Consider the following 19,473-nt stretch of genomic DNA (forward strand, 5'->3'; position numbering starts at 1 on the left):
TGAGTAGAACAAAAAGAAAAAGAGCATCCTGCATTTTCTGGAGACATGAAGAGATCTATTGTTGATGTCCTCACCATTGGAAGACATGACAAACCACTACAACATCTAATAACCATTCATGAGGATCAAGTTGATGACTGAAGTTTACAAGTTGAATATTCAGTCCTGAAAGGTAAGCTGCTTGCAGCATGGAATATAGGGCGAATATAGGGAGCATGCAAGGCAGCATGTTCTTGTGCTTCCTGACATAAAATTGCTGATCCTGTAACTCCTGGCTACTTTGTTGTCTGTCTTGATCAATACCACCTGGTGTCTAATCCACATCTTGAAGCGGGGGCAGCCCAAGACAAGATGCTGCCTGAGGCAGGGCTAAGATGTTGCCCCCCCCCCCCCCCCCCCCAAGCCAAGTTCTGGAATCTCCTTCCCTTCCTTCCTCCACCTCATTCTGAGTTTACTTTCTTTATGTTCCAAAAGCCAGTGGCGGAAGCGATTCTTATACGCTGCCCTGCCACCACCAGCCTCTTCTCTACTGCAGCCACCTCTGTGGAAACAGGAAGTTACATCAGAGAGGCAGCTGCAGTAAACATAAGAGGTGGGTGGGAATCGCGCCTGCTGCCACTGGCTTTTGGAACTTTAAGGTAAACTCAGGAAATGGTGTTGGGGGGGGGGGGGGAATGCAACTTCTGAAAGAGTGCTGCCTGAGGCCCCCGCTTCAGGTAGCCTAATGGTCAAGCCGCCCCCGTTTTGAAGGCTCTTAGGGCACTAAATACTACTGTGAGCTCTAACATGTTGTTGTGAAGAGAATACTGTTGCTGAGTCCATAAACCTTGTGGTGACGTGAAGATGAGCTCTCCAACCATGGGTGGATGCATCTGTGGTAGGAGATACAGTAGGGCAGACCAACAAATTTTCACAAAATCTAGGAGCCAGCAGTGGACACCTCTCTTGCTTCACCCTCCCCATCCTTCCAACACTGTCCCCAGTGAAAAAGGAAGGGGAGGAGGAATCCAAATCAGCAATAGCTCATTTATAAACTAAGGGCTCTTTTCCTATTTTGTTGTCTATAGACAAAAACTACTAAAACATTTTCTTACAGTGCCTCTGCAAATCACTGGCAAAAGCCAGTAGTCTCTAAAACATGTTGTCAAGCCACCCTCTAAGATAGGTGAAAAAGAGGCAACTGCTTCTCACGTCACCAAAACTTGGGTCCCCACCGTCTCTCAACTCCCCTCAGCCTTCACCCACTGTCTCTCAAACCCCCCCCCCCCCCCCCCCGCTGCCTTCACCCACTTTCTCTCCCTGTTACCTATTACCCTCATCTTACAGGCTGCCTTTGAGGAGTAAACAACATGCTTCCTAGCTCCCACTGTGATTCAGCTCTTCTGTAAACTTGAGCTGCGTGGTATAGAAAGTTTGGGCTGGTCCCACAGTTTCAAATCCCACAAGACTCAAAGCCACTAGACTCACGAGCATCTTGCACCGCGTGGCTCAAGCTTACATAGAGAACCAAATCGCTGTTTTAAAAAACCCAGTAAAAGTCAGAGGGGCATTAAATCCTGGACACCGGTGTCCAATTTCTAGGCGCCATGACGACCTGGTGCCTGGGATTTATCAAGCCCTGTAGTAAGGTATGGCCTTTGAAAAATGCAACCTTCAAGGACAATAATAAGGTGGATCCACCACTGCAGAGATGACAATGTCTGATGTAATGGGCAATCCACTTGTTGAGGGACTGTCAAATTCAGATCCAAATGTCTTCTGAAATGCCACTGGTGGCCTCATGTGAAATCTGGCAAGAAAAAGGACATGCAATACAGCCACCTTGTGACCTAAAAAGTCTTGAGGACATTGTGGGCCATTGGCAAAAAGTGCCTGGCTGAACCTGAAATGTGGAAGCCTTTGCCCAAGATGTGTCCAGATGCACGCCCATAAAGAGCATCGTCTGTGTAGGTGTGAGATTGGACTTTGTTGATTAGAAAATCAAGTGTTTATAGACAAGCAGCCATTTGTTGGCGGGAACATTGAACTTGGAGCTTCGATAAACCCAAGATTAGCCAATTATCCAGGTACAGAAAAACAGTGCTCTTCTTTGTGGAGATGTCAGTAATTGGCTTCCAATCAGAGGTCAAAGACTCTGGGCTCCACCAGAAGTCCAAAGGGGAGAACACTATACTGGTAACAATATAGAAAAGTGAAATGGAGATAGTGCCAATAATTTTGATGGCTAGGAATGGAGTGGAGGAGTGGCCTAGTGGTTAGGGTGGTGGACTTTGGGCCTGGGGAACTGAGGAACTGAGTTCCATTTCCACTTCAGGCACAGGCAGCTCCTTGTGACTCTGGGCAAGTCACTTAACCCTCCATTGCCCCATGTAAGCCGCACTGAGCCTGCCGTGAGTGGGAAAGTGCAGGGTACAAATGTAACAAAAAAAAAATAGGCATTCTTCAGGGCTAGGGTGGCAAGCCAATCGATGTCTAGAAAGGGAAGACTAGTAGCCAAGGAGCTCATTTTAAACTTAAAAAAAAAAATTTAGGCTGCATAGATCCAGAATGCGTTTCAAGCTTCCCCCAATTTTTTTTTTTTGGGGGGGGGGGGGGAGATCAGGAAATTTTTTGAGAAGCCTTAGCCATGAGGATGAGAGGGAAGTTCCTTTGATATCTCCTCCTCTACAATGGTGAGGATGTAGCTCAGGCCTCGAGGGACCCATAGATTTTGTGGAGAAATTTAGTCTGTATCCGTGCTTGATTATTTTGAGAACCCATTGATCCATGGTTATCACTTGCCATGCCCTGAAAAACTACTGCCTTCCACTGGTAAGTAGTACATAACCTGCTTTCAGCATCAGAACAGAAGATGGTTTAGCTAGTTGTTGTTTACACTCCCTTGGCTGTGAAAGGTTTAGTGCTGTGTATGGATTGTTTGAGATAAGGTTGCTATCTTCCTGGATAGAAAACAGCTGGAAGTTTTGATAATGGTAAGGTCTCTTGAAGGAGTATTGCTGATTTCTGTGCTACTGGGACTCAGATGACGAGAAGAACTCCAACCTGACTGAAATAAATCTGATCTGAGAAACTGCATCCTTGATCTTATCTCTGATAAGATTTTCTCTATGCAAGGAGCATACTAACATGGTCGTGAAGGTCTTCCCCGAGACCGTGAGTCAAGCTATGTGGTGAGCTGTGATGGCAGAGGCTGCTACTCTAGCTATAGTGTCTTATGTATTAAGGAGGACCAATTCTTGAAGGTCTGAGTATAACTGTTCTTGTTGGGAAGTAGATACCAGCTGAGGAGGTTTAGCAAGCTGCTGAAATTAAGACACACTGATTAGTATTTGAAACTGATGAGCAATAACCTTTCAAATTCAACACTGCACTCTGAAAAACCTTTTCCTCAACAGCATCCAGAACCTTATGGTCTTCTCAATAGAGCCTGGGAATTTGGACTAGAAAATTTAGACATCTTTAGTGCTGCTTCCAACACTACTGAATAAGGTACTTGGAGCTGGAATGACCTTGTACTTTAACTCAAGTTGTCTGGATGACCCACAAAAGAAGTCTTCCACTCATTGAAGATCTTGAAGAATTTAATAATGTAACAACATCTTTGGGTGCACAACAGGATTGTAAAATAGACAAGTCCTTTCTGTTGCTTACAATATGAGTTGAAGAGAAAAGGCTCTGGAGATCTTCTGCAAAAGCTTCTGATATGAATATTCATTTGACTGCTCTCCTTCTGGGAATCAACTTTTGGCTTCTCCTTTCTTTTTTCTGAAGGGAAGCAGGTTTAGATGCCACCTTGTGAAGTTCAGGTTGAGCTACTATCGAAAAAAAAAAGTGTGAGCAAAATCCAAATACTGTCAGTTTATGCAAAAGACAGTCGGTGAGGGAGTGAAGCAAGCTAGGCAGGGCATGGGAGATCCTAGTTTGGTGACGTTAAATATCAATCCTTAACTTATAAGGAGGGGGAGGAAGAGTAGTAGAGGGATATATGCATATAAAACCACAGCATACAAACACTCAAAACAATCTCATAAGCCTGTGTTTTACTCCAAGGTGGAAAGGGTCCTCCCTCACTGTAATACTATAAAGGCCTTAAACCTATTAATATCAAATTTATTATTTACCACCTTTTTGAAGGAATTCACTCAAGACGATGTACAGCAAGAATAGATCAAACGAGCAATAGACAATTACAGAAGTAAAAATATTCAAACAACAATACAAAGTATTGCATGGTATACCACCCACAATGTCAACACAATACGTAATAGAACACTTTAATTGATTGTGAAGGGTAAAGAGGAGTAGCCTAGTGGTTAGTGCAGTGGACTTTGATCCTGGGGAACTGAGTTCAATTCCCACTGCAGCTCCTTGTGACTCTGGGCAAGTCACTTAACCCTCCATTGCCCCTGGTAATATATGTAAATTGCTTTGAATGTAGTTGCAAAAACCTCAGAAAGGCGGTATATCAAGTCCCATTTCCCTTTCCCTAAAGCAAAAGTGTAACATATAGATACTTACGAGAGTAAGAAGAGTTAGAAACTAAAGTGACTGATTTAAAGAAAGTAGCACATGGGGTCAGACATATGGTTAAATATTATCTCAGCTAGCGTAGGAGTGGATAATGTAGAATAAAACCCTTAGGGCCCTGTTTACGAAGGTGCGCTAGCGTTTTTAGCGCACGCTAACGCTAGAGACACTCATAGGAATATATGGGTGTCTCTAGCATTAGCATGTGCTAAAAACACTAGCATGCCTACAGCATAGCTTAGTAAACAGGGCCCTTAATCTTTTTCTATTTTTTAAAATTTAAACTACAGTATATTTAGAACTGTGTGTTACAACACTTGTCTTAAAATAGATTCTAACCATAATTTTTATGAGACAAAAAATTAAGGGGGGTGGGGGGGGAAACAGCTTCTTCATCACCGAAAGAGCAGAGAGAATTTTGCAGTGCAGAGTTAATGGAACCTAACTTGTTTTAGAACTTATTAAACAAACATACCTCCCATTCAAGGAACTCTCAATCCTGTTTGTCCTGTATGAGGTTAGTGTTACCTTGGAAACTGCTCTCCGTGATTATGCACAACTGCATATACCTGCTGTGACTGGCTAGCTGATTTCAAGCTCTTTTCTCTGAACATTGAAACCCCTTACAAAAAATGCTACAAAGTTGATCTTACATGATCAAAAAGAGAAAATGGTTAAAAACATTAAAATAAAATGTATTAAAAAAAACTGGAACAAGTCAAGATCTGATACAGTTCTATTAGTTTGCTTTCCAGAAATGTAATCCTTTGACATTTACAGAATAGTTGCTTCTATAAAATCCTGAAGAACTGCACACAAGGCACTTTTGTTAGGCATCAATAACATTTATTTAAGGCAGAAAAACAGACACTTCCATTTGCTGCCATTGTTTGCAGGAAATTAAATACTGTTCATGCTTACCTGTAACTTCAGTGCAACAGAAAAATGTTGTACATTTTTAAAAGGTTAAGCTTAGCAATTCAAGCGGAGGACAATGAAATGTTAGCTTGGTCTGTCAGGGTATAACATATGTATTTCTTTTCTTCTTAACTTCATTTGGTTTCTATCTTTGCTGTCCTTCGACTGCACTGTTTTGTAGTTCCTTTCTATTTCAGTTTTATTTTAAACCGCCTTGATTGTGCCCTTTAATAAACAAACATGGTCTCAAGCTTGGATCCATAGTTTACTGCCGACTGTATGAATTTGGGAGAGTTGCTTCATTGTGCCTTTTCCAGTTTAGAAACTGGTATACATGCGTACCCTTGAGCTGAAAACACCATTATTAACATCCTCTCCCAAGATGGCTTTATGCGTGTTTTCCAAGCAAGCTGGGATTCTGTTTCATGATAAGTACCACATAAACACAATATATTTGTGTTTCTAAACCTTTAACGGAGGTTTTCAAACCTTCATCAAGTTGTGTGTGTCTAAAGATACCTAACCAAATGGAAATGTACTGAGATGTACATCTTTCCATGTAAAAAAAAAAAAAAAGAGCTTAAGCCCCCTATATTTATATTTCATTTATCCAGCCTTTACTTTTAGTGTGCATATACATCTGAGGAATTCTACCTTGGAACACCTGATCTTGACTAGATCTCTTCTTACAAGACCAACAGAACTAAAGTGGCAATTTGATTGCGTCAATTTCAAGCATATTCTATAGAAAGTAATTAGAAGATAAAAAAAGGGGGGGGGGGGTCAAGGCTCATGCATGGTCTCCCCAGATCCAGAACCCTTACATCCATGAACCCTGCCTCCTAGCACCTACTTCCTTTAAGTCCAGCACTAGAGATAGGAGATACTAGGAAATGTGGGAACCGGGGGGGGGGGGGGGGGCGGAGGTTTGTGGAGAATATAGCATGGCTATGGGGTAGGTGAAGGATTTAGCAGCTCAGGATTTTTGGGCTGGATCAGAGAGCCTCCGTTGGTTTTTTTTTTTTCAAATTCAATACTTAGGTGGTGATTTTAGTAGAGATGGGATGTCATTTTGTCATTTTCTGCTAATAGCGCACATTATGTAGTTTTACTAAGATTATGCCCTATTTTCACCCACCTATTTACATTGGCTTTTGAGGAAAGAGTAGCCACAAAGACTAGATTCTAGATATTACTTCTAAAAAAAAAAAAAAGTCACCGAAAAAAATATGCCTAAGCATCCTATATAATAAAAAACAACCTCAACGTTCTGAAGCTGACTCTGTGGCTTCAGTGAAGGGTTTGTAACCTCTGAAGCTCAGGCTCCATCTCTGTAAGCTCTGCCGTCGCATCCAAACATCATGACGTCGAGGGCGGGTCAATCGCCATAAAAGAATCGCGCTTCAAAAAACAGAAACAAACGGTCTAAACTGCCGACGAAGGAGTACCAGCGAGGCAACAAAAAAAAAAAAAAAGGGAAGTGTAGCTCCACCCTCGCGTCACAACGCGATGACGTCGAGGGCGGGGTGGTACATACAGCGGCAACGACAGAGGACTTGGAGGAGATCCCAGAACCCCCCTCGGTATTTCGGAATGGAAAGCCTGCCCGATCTCTTGCAATAACGCAAGCATGGAGGAGGAGGAAGTCAGGGAAGGATGACAGAAACGCTTAACAGAGGGAAAAGGAGGCGGGAAGGGGGTCCTCACACCAGAGAGATGGGGGTGGGGACCCTACTACTACTTGACATTTCTAAAGCGCTACTAGGGTTACGCAGCGCTGTACAATTTAACATAGAAGGAGAGACCCTGCTCAAAGGAGCTTACAATCTAAAGAACAAATGTTCAGTCAGTCAAATAGGGGCAGTCTAGATTTCCTGAAAGGTATAAAGGTTAGGTGCCGAGACCCTGCGAGAGGGGAGGGGCTCACACTCACTCACTCAGTAGAGGGAGGGAGGAAAAGGAGGGGGGGGGGGCCAACGGAAGGGAAAGGTAGGATGGGGAGGGAAGGGAGAAGGGGGAAAACCAGACTCTCTGTCAAAGCCGCATTGAGCCTGCCATGAGTGGGAAAGTGCGGGGTACAAATAAAAAAAAAAAACTCTCTCTGAGAAAACTCTGTCCAACATACGCACTTACACACAGTCATTCTGAAACACACACACTCACTCACAGATATACAAGCACCCCGTCTCAATCTCTATGTGACACACAATAGCACAGTCACTCTCTCTCTCTCATACACAGTCACTCTCACACACACACTCACTCAAACATACACACTATGAGGAAAACCTGCCTAGCGCCCGTTTCATTTCTTTCCGAAACGGGCCTTTTATACTAGTATTCTATAAAGTACATCTAAATTTAAGCGTACTTTATAGAATAGGAATAAATTTCAGCACGGTTTATAGAATACACGGAGCGCCCATCCGTGTGACTAAATTTACACCAAGTAAAACTTGGTGTAAATCCCAGGACTGGGACATTCTATAACAATGTACACACCTGTTTCTTGTCAAAAATTGAATTCCCTTCTACCTTGTTTTAGTTTCTTCACCACCTTGTTATGCCTTCAGGAAAGGCAGTATACTAAGTGTAAAACTATAAATTCCTGGGGTAACCCAGTATGGCATTTCTTATGTTCTTAGAAAAATGACTCAGCTGGAGTATAGAATTAACATGAGGCCCAGGGTAGAAATTTGGGATAGCGCCCCAAAGTCTGTTTCAGACTCCTGTGGCATGAGGGATCAGAGCATTTGCACTAGTTGCATCTCCTTTAATGTTAGCTCCGTGTAGGGACCAACATGTTTTTGAGCCTAATGTAGTAAGACTTTAGTATAAAACAGATTTTTAGTGCTCTTTGTCAGAAAACAAACAAAAAAAATCATCTAAACTTGTGATGGTGTAAACAAATGCTACAGTAGAATTCCATGTAGGTGGAGAATCTTTCATGTTGCATCATTACATTTTACAGATCATGACATCAAAAAGCCAGTCTGAACTTGACTTTCTTATCCAATAATCCTTGCTACAGAGTATAACAGAGGCTAAAAAAAAGGCCACTCAAAATACCATGCATATTTCATATACATATTTATATATATTTCATGTACAAAGTTACAATCTGAATCCAAAGGATTCCATAATAGAAATAAATACTGAAATAGCCATACTGCTCATTGAGCGTTTCCTGCTCAGAGAAACAAAGCCTCAACTTTTAACCAACAATAAGTTGAATGCTATAGTATCCAACTGTTACAGAGGTACATAAAACTCAGCAGAAAGTGCCTAGCAGACCAAAATAAATTTACAGATTATAACATATTTAAAGTAGGTTTAAAAGTTAGAAAAATGTACTTCAATAAAAATCAAAGGAAATTTTGTTAGAGGAAGGAACAAACATTTAGCTTAGTGTATAAAAAAATGGTTTGTAGTACAACATAAGATTTTTATTTTTTAATATATCAATGAAACCGCAGGAAAAAAAAATGCTTGCAACTCTTTCAAATAGAACCATGACTAAATTTCCCTCTCTGGGTCTTATTTTACATTGCAACCGGGGGATAGTTTAAAGAGATATTTAATCCTTTGGTAAATCTGTATAATACTCTCATGGAAATAAATATTGTGTGTTAGACACTTTTAGAACAGTTAGAATTAATAAAACAGTAACAATAACATCTTTTTTTTTTTTTTTTTTTTTTTACTAAGGCAGCCTATGTTATAAAGTGCCTACTGTCTGTCAAGTGGATCTGCTCAAATGTAGGAAGACCTTCACAAGAAAGGCATACAGCAGCTCAGATACTTCATTCTACCCTTTACCATGCAAACACATTTAACCCCAACAAATAATGTGTAGCATTCTTTGTGCTTGAAATGGTTTTGGACCATGGAAAAGCTGTAGTTACTAAAGATCCATTTCAATTTAGACAAAAGTGGTTTGATAAGAAGCTGTGAAATAGATATCCCATTAAAACATGGAAAAGCCTCAGGTTTATGCTGTCAAGGTTTTCCAGAAGCACCTAATGACCAAAAGCCCTCAACAGATCAGGTCATTTAGTCATATAAAATTTTTCTAATGGGCAGTGACGAGTCTCTGCATACAAATTTCTTGCACCTATAAAGGTTATTTAATTTGCTCTTTTATGCTGGTACTGATAATTAATTTCTGTATTTTAACCAAACACCAATGCCCTTTCAAACTGAACTAAATTCTAAATATCATACCTATTTAACTAAACCTAAGCAACTGAACTGCACACCCAAACTGATTTAATATATGCACTGCATTCCCTTAATGACATAAATCATCAGCGGTAGTTGCAGGTTAATTTGTACCTGCCTTTAAATAATATACCACAGAACTAAATTTTTGTGATTCTGTGCAAATATTTAGCATGGCCCCCATTACAGGCAAAAATCAAGTCTGCAATTATAGCTAATGTATGATGAAATACCAGGGCTCTTTAAATTTGTTTATAAATTTCAGCTCTTTCATTACACCTAAGTTACAGTGCATCCAGATCAATGACTAGATGGTCTTCCCTCGTTCTCTCACCCCTTTAACCCTCAGCCACCAAGTGGATGCTTTGAGGAGCATCTGTTAAGTGGTGGTGACTTTGAGAGCCACAGGAAAAGAGTGACATGTTCACGGCAGATGTCCTCAATCCAGCCAGATGGGTTTCCAAGAAATTCACAAAAAATATGCATGAAATAGATTTGCATACAATGGAGGCAGTGAATAACAAATCTCTCTTGCAATACTGATCCAATATCTTTCGTATCAGGCTTTTCCATAATTCCTTTAAAAAAGTCTCTTCAGCAGTTCCAATAATCCCATGTAGATACTACCTAATCTCAGGTTTGCAGCAAGATGGTGATACTGCTCCTTTAAACTGGCATTTTAACCCAGTTTAAATTCAAAGCGCACAAAATGCAACATATATACAATGAAAATTAGAATATTATCTTCCAAATAATGGGAACCCCCTCCCCAGGACCACATCTAAAACCTCCTTCTACTCTGCAAGATCTTGTCAGGACCACTTGCCAGAGAGGTAAACAATACTTAGGGACTGTGTTTTTAGCACATGTGAACCATGTAGATGCCCATGGGCATCTACACAGGTAGAACACGCTGCCTAGTGAGCTCTCCTCTAGCATGGCTTGGTAAACAGGGCCCATAATTTAAAAAAACATCATATCCAGATTTTCAGAGAAAATATTTGGAAGGAGAACCTTATTTCTTTCTTGAGCATGCTGCTAGACATTTAATCACTAGACATGTGTAAATAGTGATTTAATCTTACAGAATTCTAGGAGTTGACTGGATTTTAAGTGCTTAAGACTCTATTCATATTTCATGTATCCTTCCCCTGAGAACCTACAAAACCTCATTTGAGCACTGTGTACAGATAAAATAATTCTCTAGACACAGATAAAAGGACTAAGATGATGAAAATTAAATGCAAACCCTACACCCAAAATAATTTCAAAACAGTGGTGCAGTTAACTAATTGCTATGCCTGGGCATATTCTTTGGAAATTTAAAAATAGACACATTTGTGTAAGAACATGAAAAATACTGCTCTCCCTTATTAGTTGCTGAGGGCAGCAATTGTCTCTATGAACTGTGCAGTTCATCAGAAGCATAACATTAATAAGCCTAGCTTTTTTCTTTTTTTTAAATACAAACCCTCCCTCCCCACTGGAGATACTATTAACATGAAAAACAGAAAAATATATTAAGATTTGTCAGGATTGGAAAATGTTCAATTCATTTAAAATCTCATTAGTCCTACTTGGATGAAATCCTGATCATGTGATATTTGCTATTATATATACAATGGAAGTAAGTTCTGTTTTAAGATAAATGAAACTATGTCAATTCTAAAGAAAAGATTAACTCGATGACATCTTATAAAAGAAGTGAATTGCATTAATGGACTATGATTATGCTTGAGCTGTTTACTGCATCCCCTCTACCCTGCCTCCCCAAGTTTCAAACATCAACAAGGAATGATTTGTTCTTAACATTATTAAATTACCCATGGAACAGTAACGCAGTAAAACAGCACAAGCTCCTGTAAGGTATAAACAAGATGGATTTCATAACATCACATTACCGGTAAAGTAATGCTCTAAATGTATGTTGTGAACCCCCCCCCCCCCCTCAAGAAAAAAAAAAAAAAAAGAAGAAAACTGAAGCATGCAGAGAAGTGTTTGAGGTCTTCCAGCTATTTTCATTCACTGCAGTCGAAAACTTGCCACACAATCAGATGGCTCCGCTCGGCTTTGGCCACAGAAGGTTCAAGGTGCAAATTATCTTCCAAGTGCTCCGAGTCCACGCTTTCATCACCTGACAAGGGAAACTTAAGTTACTTTTTTTCTCTACTCAGCAGAATCCATTCTATCATAGAAATATGGACATTCTAGTAGATCTGAAAAAGCTAGGGTGATAAAATTATTTAGCTACAGACAAGAAGTTACCACTTCATACCGTAATATTAAGAGCAACATGCTCGACTTTTTAAATTTTTTTTATGCACAGCAGAATCACAGATGCTAAACATTAAGAGCCCTGTTTACTAAGCCGAGCTGTAGGTGCACTAGTGTTTTTAGCGCGCGAATACAGACACCCATACATTCCTATGGGCGTCTTTAGCATGTGCTAAAAACGCTAGCATACCTTAGTAAACAGGGCCGTAAGCCTTTTTTTTTTTTTACTCTGGAAGTTCTATGAATTTTTTCTCCTCATTATGGTCACCATCTTCTCCATCACCATCACAGCTGAACTAGATCTTACTCCCTTTCAGGAACTGCAATACGGTATTCATAGCTTCCTCAGCTTCAGCTGACCCAAAGAGCTACAGCTGAATGTGGATCACCTATTGGCACTGCTGCTGGGCTCTAGGTCTGGCCTCAAACTCATGACATTATTTACTGACTAAGATGTGACTGTGCCAGCCTAAGTACATTCCAGCAGCCATCAGACCATGGGTGTCAAATTAGCACGAGGATCACACATTAGCCCGATTTCTGGGCAGCTAAAAATACTGTATGTAATGGCACGAACACTCATAAAAACTGTGAAGAGACCTATTGGTGTTCTTAAAGGACTGGGTTTTGACGCCGCTGCATGGAAGAAAAAAACAAAAAGAACCCAACTTACGGCAGTTCTTAAGAGGCTCTCTGTTCTCCAGACCCTTATGAACAGATGTAACAAAGTTTGGTCTGGTTTAAAAACACTATTGCCCTGGTTTCCATACATGCTTATTATATTGTGGACTTGATTACTACAACGTCATCTATGTGGATGCCCTTGCCTATAAAATCAAGCATTTACAAGTAGTCCATAATTCTGCTATGTCTCTTCTCTATAACGAAAAACCACTTAACCATATCATGCCACTACACTACACTATAATTTATTTTATTTATTCTTATATACCACATTATACAAAAAGCACATTTTGGTTCAATGTGGTTTACAATTAAAAAAAAAGCAAATATAACAGTATACATATATCGGAATGAGATGTCTACATTAATGATTGCATAGAGAAATATTTTTTAAACAGAAAAGCTTTTAAAGCTTTTCGGAATAGAAGAGAGGAGTTTATGCTTCTGATTTCTTTTGGAATGTGATGCCTCTATTTGGATCCTAGATAAGACTGTTTATACAGCTGGATTTAGTTATTACATTTTTTTACAACTAGGTAGATGTAGAAGTAGATATTCTCTTGATGTAGGTTTTGCATTTCTAGCTGACAGGACAATTCAACTCGTCATATAGTCTGGTGCCATACCAAACAAAAGTTTCAATACTAATGTGCATGTTTTAAATATAATTCGACCTCTAATTGGAAGCCAATGTGATGCAATAAGTAAAGGAATGGTCTTATTACATTTTGAAGTCCCATAAATTAATTGTGCTGTTGTATTTTGTGCTGTCTGAAGCAATTTAAGTATAGATTCTTTGCTTCCTACATATATTGCGTTACAATAGTCCAATTGTAAAAGTGTCAGTGTTTGAACTAGTAATCTGAAATAGTTCTTGCTAAAGTACGTTCTCTCTAATTTCCACATTGCCTTGAATCTTAGCAATTGCTGCATGAGCTTAGTCTCAAAGGAAAGATGTTGGTCAAAAATTCTTCCTAGAATGTTTACATTTTACATCTATAGGATAGGCATTTTGGTCAATTGTGAAATTGGGATAAGAGTGAGCTTGACAGTACCAGGAATTTAGTTTTTTTTCTCTATTAGAGTTTGAAGGTCAGAGCCCACTGTTCCATTAGATCTAGACCTATCCATAATATGTTTAATATCTCTCAAATGTCATTAACGAAAGGGACATAGATGGTAATGTCATCTGCGTAGATGAAAGGGTTAAAGCCCATATTATTTAATTTCTTTCCTAATGGTGCTAGTATGATCTGAACAATATTGGGGAGATAGGGGATTCCTGTGGCACCCCGCACTCTGAAATCTATGGAGTTATGACATGACATTATTCATTATTACTTGGTGAGATCTATTTCTTAAGAATCCCTCAAACCATTCGCATACCTCCCCACAAATTCCCATATTATCCAGCAGTCTTAGTAATATAGTGTGATTTATACGAATCTTAGTTTAGGACTTTATCTTAGTAAGCTGTACTGTTTTGTCATGTTGTTATTCTCTCCTGTTATAGAGATTTATTGCTTTGTGAACCACTGTGAGCCCTTTTTTTGGACAAAGAATAAAATAAAATAGAATCAAAACGCACTGGGTGTGTCAAATTGCAATAGCAGAATTTTCTGTGCTTTGCTGATTATGTTCTTAAATCTTGTCGTCAGAGTAGTTGCAACTGTTTCAGTACTATATTGTGGTCTAAATCCAGATTGTAATTTGTGTAAAATAGAATGATGATTTAGGTAATCCATTAATCGTTTTGCCATCAATCCCTCCATTGTTTTAGTTAATAGTGGAATTAAAGCAATGGGTCTATAATTTGTAATCTCATTTCTTTTTGCCATAGGATTTTTAGGGATAGACAAGTATGATAGATATTTCCTTTGTTTGTTGGTAAATAGCCATTGGAGAACATGTAGATCAGGTGTTGGGTAAGGTAATTAATAAACCAGTCTGGTGATAATTTCATAATACAATTGCGACATCCATCTAACAATTGGCACGGGCATATTTTAACAATAGTGATTTAACAGTGGAAGTTGATGGAAGCTTTAAAGAGTCCCAAATCCTATTTACTTTAATCTGATCGTTAGAACTCTCTATCTAAAAAATCATCTATGGACATTTTTGGATTAATAAGATCTTTCCTAATTTTCCTAATGAGTCAATTTATCTGCTGAATGTGAAATGTTCAAGGCCAAAGTTATGCTTTGGGTATTAAATAACTGTCCATTAGTCTAAACAATCTTAACATCAGTGTTTTCTACCCCTACATATTTCCTATAATAATTTTAGTTTTCGATAATTTGCGTTTATAGTTTTAGTGCTTTTTCCATTTTTTTTGTTTGAATCTGACATTCTTTCACCATTTCCTTTCTAATTTCCTAGATAGTTTTTTCATTGCATTGAGCTTCTGATTGTACCATGGTCTTACTGTCTTTTTTTGGTCTATTTTTGATTTTTAGAGGAGCTATGTTATCAAGATTTAACTTGCTTATCTTGTCCCATTCATACATAAAGTTAATGTTGTTAGGTGTAAGTGTGTTATAGTGATTTAGCATGAAGAACCAGCATGCTTGTGGATCTATTTTCCCTCTAGTCTGATAAGTATGTACTGTGTATTCCATTTTCTAACCAGTGAAGGTGAACTTACTATGATTTTGACCATATTACTTCCTCTCAGATAGGTTCTCTAAAATGAAGTCATTAGTCAACATAAACCTGTATTCTAATTGGTGACCTTTTACATGAGAAGAGTAAGCCTGAGGTGTAATGAAGTCCCATAAACGTAAGAAGTTCATTAATTCGTTTTATGATCCATTGGCTTCCTGTTCAGAATCATATACATTTCAAAATTTTAGTTCTAACTCAAAATTTTACAACCCTCACTTCAATTTTCCTTCCTGACCATCTTTACTAGGTCAGTGTATTCATTACATGATTATTGCCTTGCCTTTCTGCCAGTTGAGTGAACTGACAAGACAAAATGTTCTCTTTTTCACTGCTCCTCATTTATGGAGTTCACTTCTACTTCAGCTGTGTTCAGAGCCTTCTTATCAAATTTAGATCAACACTCAAGACCTACCTACTTAGCCTTGCCTTTCCAGGTTTCCAGGACCCTGAGCAGCCACTTGACTGGTCTATTTTATATTAAAATCCTCACAGGTTTCTTTTCTCTCTAAATTTTCTCTTTCCTGTCTTCGAAAATGGGGTTTTATTCTTTCCTCCTCCTATTGTATTGTAAGCCACTTTGATACTTCTGTTAACTATGGTATATTACAAAAAACAAAAGCACACGAGCTTCAGAAGCAGGACAATGAAGAGTTCTTTATTAGAAAGACCCAACATGGGCCATGTTTCGGCGACCAAGCACCTGCATCAGGGGTCTGAAAATGATAACATATACATAAATGAAAATATCATAAAAGACATACATAAAACTTGTATGAATACATACTACATTAAAAGATTAATAAAACTGATTAAATTACCTAAATAGTTGAATTCCAAAAGGAAATCATTGATATATGAACAATAAAAGTGATAAAACAGAGAACTATAAAATATAAGCAAAGCAATTTTTAACAAACTATAAAGTATTCAAAATGAACAAAGGCCACAAATAGATGTGTGCCGTTATGAGATCCTGTCATCAAAATCACGTTTATTGTTCATATATCAATTATTTCCTTTTGGAATTCAACTATTTAGGTAATTTAATTACTTTTATTAATCTTTTAATGTAGTACGTATTCATACAAGAGTTTTATGTATGTCTTTTATGATATTTTCATTTATGTATATGTTATTTTCAGACCCCCTGATGCAGGCGCTTGGTTGCCGAAACACGGCCCGTGTCGGATCTTTCCAATAAAGAACTCTTCATTGCTCTATTTCCGAAGGTCAACGTGTACTTTTGTTTTTTTTGTATTTACCTTTTGCTGTGCTCCTTTACCCTCTTTCAATTGACTGAACTATGGTATATTAAACAAATACTGAGGGAATGTTTTCACTAAAAGATTTCCACTAATACAACTTTGCTACCTTTGCCCCTTAAAGTCACAGTCTGGAACTAGGCATATAAGCTGTCACTCCATAAAGAAAACTGCATCACTTTATTGTTGTTTTTAAATTAAAATGGCCAAGTTTAACATTAAATTAAATTTAATTTAATTTTATACTCCTCCTACCCAACTGCTAGTTCGAAGTGATTTACAAAATAAGCATTCAAAACAAAATCTCAAAAGCATTCACATAATATACAGTTTGAAATGCACTCACATCAGTCTGAATAAAATACAAACCCCCACATTTTAAAACATGAACCTAATGATAATCATTTTTCCAGGCAACCCGCAACCATTGCTCAAAAAGTCATTTTGTATTTTTCCCCCCTGAAACTTACATAACAAAGTTGCTAATTTAAACTCTACAGGTGAAACAGCAGGTGTAATAGCCTGACCTAAAATATGGAAGTATTCTTATCTGTCAGACAGCAATACTGCTCATAAGTGTCATGGCCTTCTTCAGCCAGTCACATTTTAGGGCAGTGGCGTAGCTACGTGGGGCCACGGGGGCCTGCCCACTCCCCCCCCAAATGTCCTCAGGGCCCCTGGTTTTGCTTGGGGGTCCCCAACCCCCACCAGCTGAAGCCTTGTCCAGCACCAGTCTGAGGCGCCTCAGCGTTGCCTGCCCTGCTCTCTCATCCCCCTCGCGTCCTGCATGCTCAGTTTCACTAAAAGGAGCATGCAGGACACGAGGGGGAAGAAAGAGCAGGGCAGACAACGCTGAGGTGCCGGAAACCGGAACTTAGAAGGCTTCAGCTGGCGGGGTTTGTGGACCCCTGCCAGCCAAGGTATTTGCTGCAGCTTGCAGTTAGCAAATGGGGGAGTGGCGGAGCGGCAGACCAAAATGTGCCCCCCACTTCGGGCTCTGGCCACGCCTCTGTTTTAGGGGTAATTTCCACCTCTGTTGGAAATCTAAAAAAGTGCCTATTTTATGAAGGCAATACAGGTGCTTATGTTCCTTTATAAAACAAGTTCCCAAATCCAGCTCTAATAGTGTACTCATACCTACACACAAATTTACACATGGCCACCCACCTCTTTCCCCCCCCCCCCCCAAAAAAAAAAAAATAGGATAAGTGTGTACCTGCATTGATCCCAGTTCTGTCTCTGCCCTATCCAAACATTAAAGTAAGCACACTCTTTCTGTGCGCATACTTTTCATGCATATACATGACCATGCAATTTAAAAAAAAAATCCTTTTTTGCATGTTAAAATAGACATTACACATGGAAAATAAAGTTTTACAACAACATTTGACTTCATATTGCTCAAAAATATGAAAAACACTAAAATGAATATTTTTTTTTTTTAAATCACTTATTCCAAACTTATTCAACTTAAAGCTGGAGCCTTCTAACTGTAAATATATTAAATCTTTTTTACAAGCCAACCATTGTGTATGCTACATTATACCAACCAGGCAGTGTAAATTAAGGAAGCCATCAGATCATCAGCCAACAAAGTAAACAGTCTGTGTCAACAATAAAGGGTTCTAGCCAGGGGAAAAAATACCAAAAGGTCAATGGTATTTAAGTATCTGACTTACAATAAGCTTAAGAAATGGGAAGAAAAATATTCCAGCCAAGCAACTTACATTCTGTCGCTGCAAAGGCCCTTTCTAATGAACATGTCCTTGTTTAAAAATCCTCTCACATACTACAGCTCACTGACTAGTTTTATTATACCCATCAGGGGCAGCACAAGGCAAATCTGCTGCCTTATGATGGTTTCAGCTTTAGAATAGATTCAGCAAATTTAAGACACACTAGGAATAATAATCTCTCTAAAATTCCATTGTGCTTTAAAGCAGTGAACTATGTATATTTGGGATGTTAAAATGTACTTGATTTTATCATGATTTCATTGAGCCACAGTTCATGGTTTGTTATTATGTTTTTATTTGTCATTCTGTTTTTGAGTGGAGGCGTAGCTGAGTGGTCAGAGTAATGGTTTGAGAACCAAGTAAGCCAGGGTTCAAATCCCACTGCCACACCTTGTGATCTTGGGTAAGTTGCTTAACCTTCCAATTGCCCGAGTATAAAGTGAGATTGTGAGCCCTCTGGGGACAGGGAAATACTTAGTGTATCTGAATATAACTTGCCTTGAGTTACTACCAAAATGGTGAACTAAATCCAAACCCCCTTTGGTGACTGCGATGTGCACTGCCTTAGGCTACTTAACTGGCTAAATGGTATAAAAATGGACATTTATGAGGAAGTGACGTCACGCGGCTGAATGGCCGCTTAATCCCTGAGCTCCGTGCCTCCTTACCCTCTCTAAGGTGCCATCCGAACCAGAAAACCTCTTCAAACACGCGGACGGAGCTATAAGCGATCGGCGAACGTCCTGGGCAAACCGCCATGAGCAGGAAAAGCGGAGCGCAGCAGCGCGAACACGATAGACCAGCCACGAGGCAAGCGGAGCGGGGCCTTGCGCGACCTACATCCCCCAAAGCACGCTGCCCGTCGGAGTCAGGATCAGCTTCCTCGAGGGAGGATGGTGCTGGAGGTATGGAACCGGCCCCTAGGCAAGCTCTCCCCGCAGATCTGACGCGATGCCTAGAGATCATTCGAGCCGAAATTAGAACATCCAAAGAAGAGATCCTAGAGCACGTGGATGCTCTGAGTGTGGATCTGCGAGAATTAGGAGGCCGAGTGGAAGTTTTGGAGGAGAAGGCAGACGAACAGGGGGAAAAAAACGAGGAGGTTGATAAACAACTTGCCAAGTTAAGGGAACAGGCGGAGGAATTTCAATATAAACTAGATGACTTAGAGAATCGAGGGCGCA

At 39.5% G+C, this 19,473-nt stretch overlaps 1 protein-coding gene across 1 annotated transcript in view; it reads right to left on the reverse strand.

The window, feature by feature from the left end:
• Nucleotides 1–8,518: 8,518 nt before the first annotated feature.
• The window catches only part of SPAG9 (sperm associated antigen 9), a 228,701-nt gene continuing 217,746 nt past the window's right edge, over nucleotides 8,519–19,473 (reverse strand). The window contains 1 exon segment of the mRNA XM_030208362.1: nucleotides 8,519–11,800. Coding sequence (XP_030064222.1) covers nucleotides 11,685–11,800 — 116 coding nt within the window. The 3' untranslated portion in view covers nucleotides 8,519–11,684.

This window comes from Microcaecilia unicolor, chromosome 6 (genome assembly GCF_901765095.1).
Source record: "Microcaecilia unicolor chromosome 6, aMicUni1.1, whole genome shotgun sequence".
In the NCBI taxonomy this organism is placed as follows: Eukaryota; Metazoa; Chordata; class Amphibia; order Gymnophiona; family Siphonopidae; genus Microcaecilia; species Microcaecilia unicolor.